This window comes from Haliotis cracherodii, unplaced genomic scaffold, assembly GCF_022045235.1.
Source record: "Haliotis cracherodii isolate W230 unplaced genomic scaffold, xgHalCrac1.p SCAF_10, whole genome shotgun sequence".
In the NCBI taxonomy this organism is placed as follows: domain Eukaryota; kingdom Metazoa; phylum Mollusca; class Gastropoda; order Lepetellida; family Haliotidae; genus Haliotis; species Haliotis cracherodii.
Window position 1 is genome coordinate 20,905,406 of NW_027266265.1, and position 5,809 is coordinate 20,911,214.

The 5,809-nt window shown below is 40.2% G+C and overlaps 1 protein-coding gene across 1 annotated transcript; it reads right to left on the reverse strand.

Moving 5' to 3' along the window:
• Positions 1–2,741: 2,741 nt before the first annotated feature.
• LOC139453482 (uncharacterized) lies at positions 2,742–3,479 on the reverse strand. The gene has a single exon (XM_071235127.1). It carries the CDS (start codon positions 3,477–3,479, stop codon positions 2,742–2,744), a length of 738 nt encoding a protein of 245 aa, XP_071091228.1.
• Positions 3,480–5,809: the final 2,330 nt, after the last annotated feature.

A 5,809-nucleotide genomic window follows, 5' to 3' on the forward strand; every position in this document is an offset into this window, starting at 1 on the left:
GATATTTGGACATCAGGGATTTTTCCTCCTTCGTGGCGCGATGCAATTGTAGTCCCTATACCAAAACCAGGCCGGGATCATACAGATCCATCAAATTACCGTCCGATATCTCTCACTAGCTGCGTTTGCAAAACTATGGAACGTATGGTGAATAATCGATTAGTTTGGTATTTGGAAACCAATCATCTCATTACAGATATACAATGTGGTTTCCGGAAAAATAGAAGTACCATTGATCATCTTGTGCGTTTAGAATCGTTCATAAAAAATTCCATTGTAAATAAACAACATGCTGTATCCATCTTTTTCGATTTAGAAAAAGCTTATGATACAACTTGGAAGCATGGCATTTTAAAAGATCTTCATGAATTTGGATTGCGAGGTCGTTTGCCTCAGTTTATATCCAGTTTTTTAACCGACAGACATTTTCAAGTCCGCGTGGGTTCAACCCTGTCTGACCATTATAATCAGGATCAGGGTGTTCCACAAGGCAGTATCTTGTCTGTCACATTATTCAGCGTCAAAATTAACAGTCTCTCCAAGGTATTAAATGACTCAATTGATGGGTCACTCTTTGTAGATGACTTCAACATATCTTGTCGTGGCAAAAACATGCACACAATAGAAAGGCATGTATCCATTTTTGTAGAAATTATAGACCGCATAAAGACCCGGAACTGTTGTTAAACGATGCCCCCATCAAGGTTGTGAAGGAGACCAAGTTCTTGGGTCTTATTTTTGATCGCCACTTGACGTTTTTACCTCATATAAAATATCTCAAAAATAAATGCTTGAAGGCTCTGGATCTACTAAAAGTTGTTGCAAATACTAAGTGGGGTGGGGATCAGACAACCTTACTTCACCTGTACAGATCTCTTATTAGATCTAAACTAGATTATGGTTCAATTGTATATGGTGGAGCTGCTAAAAGTAATTCCGAGAAATTAGATCGCGTACATCATCAAGGACTGCGGCTCTGTCTTGGTGCATTTAGAACCTCTCCTGTAGATAGTTTGTATGTGGAGGCCGATGAACCTTCGCTTGCACAACGCAGACTAAAATTATCTCTCCAGTATATAGCTAAATTACGTACAAACCCATCAAATCCAGCTTATAACTGCGTCTTCCATCCTCTTAATGAGGAACTGTTTCACAACAAGCCAAAACTTGCACCGCCACTTGGCATTTGGATCAAGTCTCACATTGCAGATGCAAATATTGACTTAGATTTAATATCTCCATGCCGTCTTTTGTCTACTCCCCCTTGGCAACTAGTAAGGCCTGAAGTAGACCTATCTCTCACTAATTTTAAAAAATCTGAGACAAATCAACTAATGTATCTGCAAGAATATAACCAACTACGATCCTCATACAATACCTACAAATCTATATTTACAGATGGATCCAAGGATGGTGACGCTGTTGCCAGCGCCACTGTCATTGGATCCAGGACTATATCAAACCGAATACCTGATAACTGTTCCATTTTCACGGCTGAAGCAAAGGCCATATTCACAGCATTACAATATATCAATAACCAATCAAAACATAAACAATTCATTATATTTTCCGACTCACTCTCTTGCCTTCAAGCTATTAAAAATCTATCCTGTACGCATCCGATTTTAATCAAAATTATTGAATTGTTGAATGATCTTGCTACTGGCCAATACGACATCGTTTTTTGTTGGTTACCAAGCCATGTTGGAATCATTGGTAACACAATGGCTGATGCTGCTGCAAAAGTAGCTCTCAACAAATCTGTGACACCACTTCTTATCCCATACAGCGATTATAAACCTGTTATTAGATGTTACATAAGGAATTTCATGCAGAAGAAGTGGGACAACCAAGTAGGAATCAATAAATTACATGCAATTAAACCAACTATCGGTTATACCTACTTGGGCTGTCAGTCCAGATTTGAAGAGGTCATTATGCGACGATGTCGTATTGGCCATAGCAGATATACACACTAGTATTTGTTGAAAGGTGAAGATCCTCCGTTTTGCATCCCTTGTGATGAAGGAATCACGGTCAAGCATGTCCTGCTTGACTGCATTGATTTTTCCATCACAAGGGATAAATATTTCAAAATTACATCCATAAAGGATCTTTTTAATCAAATCAGTGCTCATTTAATCATCGGTTTTTTAAAAGAAATAGAATTAATAGATAAATTTTGATTATAATATGTGTAGTATAAGGTAAATGAATTTTAATTTGGTGGAATGAAATCATAACTGAGATTGTTGGTGGCTGTATCTTCACAGGGGATTGAAGTATCGTAAAATAATTGTCCCCCTGGGAAGGACGTAAGTCCAGTATCATTCAAGGTATCATTTCCTTTCTCTGTGATTTTAATTGTAGTATTTTTGTTGGTGAAGGGACAATAGGTGGCTGTTTTCTACTCAATTTCTTTTTCCCTTTTTTTGACTGATTTACTGGTTCTGTCTTAGACGTTTGAGAATGTTTCTCAGGCTGAATCTCAGTCTGAGAACCTGAACTAGATTGAGTGGCAGGAAGAGGTCGATGGATTTGAACAGTAGCAACAGGGTCTACTGACTTGACCCATGTCAAGTCAGTCTGGCACGAAATAGAGGATGTTGCTACAGAGCAAGAGACTGCAGCAGAGTAAGAAATGGTAGATGGAGTCGTGGTCTGATCTTTAAATAGTTTTTTGGCATCCAGGTAGGATATGTTTCTTTCACATTTGAGTTCATTATTTTAGATTCCATTTGCTACACAGGGCAAGATTTTGACGAAGCAACATGTGGTCCAGAACAGTTTGCACACTTTAAATCATGATCACAGTCAGAGCTCTCATGGCTGTCACCACAGCGATGACAGACCACAGAGTTACGACAGGATTTGAAACCATGACCGAAATGTTGGCACTTGTAGCATCGGAGCGGATTGGGGACATACACATCCACTCCGATGTGGAAATAACCTGCTTTAATTGACTGGGGAAGAGATGTACGGGCAAACGTCATGAGATAAGTATTTGTGTTTGTGATGACACCATCTTTCTTTATCGTAAAACGTTTAACTGCAGTAACAGCCTGGTCTTCCAACTCCGTAGCGATTTCTTCTTCAGACATGTCGGACAGACAACGAGCCCTGTCACGAACAATGCCTCTACAAGAATTTAATGTTCTGTGCACAGACACAGCAACCTCAATATTGGCAAATGTAGAGATAGATAAAAGATTGAGAGATTGCTGTCTCCGTGCACACTCCACAAGAAGCGAACCACTACGGAGACGGGTGACGTTCTTGACCTCACCGCAAATCCCGGACACAGCCTTAGAAACAGCAAAAGGATTCAGTTTGATGGGTAAGTTATCAGTAGCCTCAATCACCAGGAATTTAGCCCAGGAATCAATATTTTGAGAACGATTTCCAGCTGAAATTTCAATTTCCTCAAGACGTCTCTTTTTTTCATTACGAGAAGAACCAGATTGTGGGAGAGCCATGTTGAAAAGAAAATGATTCAGCACCCCTGTCCCCCACCCGCCATCGAGTGTCAACAAGGACGGTGTTATATCGCACCGGATATCCAGGATGCAAACACCAGGGATACAGGGATGCTATACTCCAGCAAATATGACTTGAATAGCTATATTTATCTACCAGATTTAGTGCCAGGCAGGTTCAGTCCATGACAAGAAACTGGAGACATACAGAATACAGAGGTCAACATCACCAGATTGGCCCATGAGCCACCGCCTTCTGGCGTAAGACTCTAGGCAATTTATATAATCCAAAATTGTTAGTTCATACAAGTTATGCATGGCCAAGATCAAAATATACATTAAATACAACACAGGCGTGCATAGACAATATTACGCACAGGGCCTGGCATGACCAGCCGATTGATAAGACCGGGCCCATCTTACCACCCGTCTAGGCGAAGTAAGGGTCAAAGCAGTGTGTTGGGCAAAGGAACACTGTTCCTGGAACCTGTGCCCTCAACTACCAGAATCCTGTCCTCACCCGACACAGGGGCGCAACCCACGGCAAACAGGTTGCCCAATTCGGTCGCCTTTTACGACCAGCAATGGGGTGCTGAGGAATCATTCTGCCCCGGTTCCACACGGGGGAAAAGCTATTAGCATTACCCAGCACTCACAACGAGGAGGTTGCTCTTCACGAGTGCCTGATCCGTTCTAAATTGGATTATGGCTCCATTGTGTATGCTGGAGCTTGCAAGAGCAATTTAAAAAAGCTAGATTCAATCCACCATCAAGGACTACGACTATGTCTTGGTGTTTTTCGAACTTCTCCTGTTGACAGCCTCTATGTGGAGGCTGATGAACCTTCCTTAAAACAAACGCTGTACTAAATTGTCTCTTCAATATGTTACTAAATTACGTTCGAACCCCTCTAATCCTGCTTATGACTCCGTTTTCTATCCCCTCTATGAAACTCTATTTCAGAAGAAACCGAAGCTGGTTTCTCCATTTGGAATTCGGCTCAAATCTCATATTGCTGCTGCTAATCTAGATCTGGATCTTATCTCTCCTTCCTGCCTTTTGTCTACTCCTGCCTGGCAGTTGGTGAGGCCAGAAGTAGACATTTCACTGACACGCTTTCTAAAATCTGACACAAATCAACTAGTATATCAACAGGAATATTTAAAATTGAGAAACAAATATGACACTCACCGTTCAATTTTTACTGATGGGTCCAAGGACGGTGGCAAAGTAGCAAGTGCCACTGTCGTTGGATCCAAAATTATATCTTTAAGTATACCAGACAATAGCTCTATTTTCACTGCTGAGGCTAATGCTATTCTTACAGCCTTGGTATATATTCAACGACAGTCTGCATGCAAACAGTTTATCAATTTTCTGATTCACTTTTCTGTCTTCAGGCATTAATTAATGTATATTCAACTCATCCAATTATTTTACATATTTTAGAACTATACAATGATCTTTCACCTGGCCAAAACGACATCGTCTTTTTTGGTTACCGAGCCATGTGGGTATAACTGGAAATACAATTGGCCGATGCTGCAGCCAAAACAGCACTCAACAAGTCTGTGACACCACTTCTTCTACCATATAGTGATTTGAAACCTGTAATTAGATCTAACATCCGTGATCAAATGCAAAAGAAGTTGGACACCCAAGTAGACATGAAATTACATGAAATTAAACCCAATATTGGTTACACCTACTTGGTTTGTCAGTCCAGATTTGATGAGGTCATTATGCGACGATGTCGTATTGTCCACAGCAGATATACACATGACTATCTATTGAAAGGTGAGGATCCTCCGTTGTGATGAAAGAATCACAGTCAAGCATGTCCTGCTTGACTGTATCGATTTTTCCATTACAAGGGATCAATATTTCAGTGTCAAAACAGTTAAGGACCTTTTTAACAATGTTAATTCATATTTAATCATTAACTTTTTAAAAGATATAGAACTAATTCACAAATTTTGATATGTATTTTATAAATCGGTAGTGTATGGTTATTAACTGAGATTGTTCGTGGCTATGCCCTCGACTGGGGTTGAAGTAGCGTAAATTATTGTCACCCTGAGAGGGTATGTAAGAGCACCTCTTTCAAAGTATATCTATATCTACCTCTATTTTAACTGCAGAATATTTGTTGATTTTTATCTCTGGCTAAACTTGCAACAGTCACCAGTAACTTTGGTAAAGGTGTAAATCCTGCTGGGGAACCATGCAGGTAGCAGAGGTACTGTAAGTCCCCTTGGTCCCTAGTATGGTGACCTTAACCTTGTTGCTGGTGATCTATAGCCCCATTTTTATATCGTGTCGTATTCTGA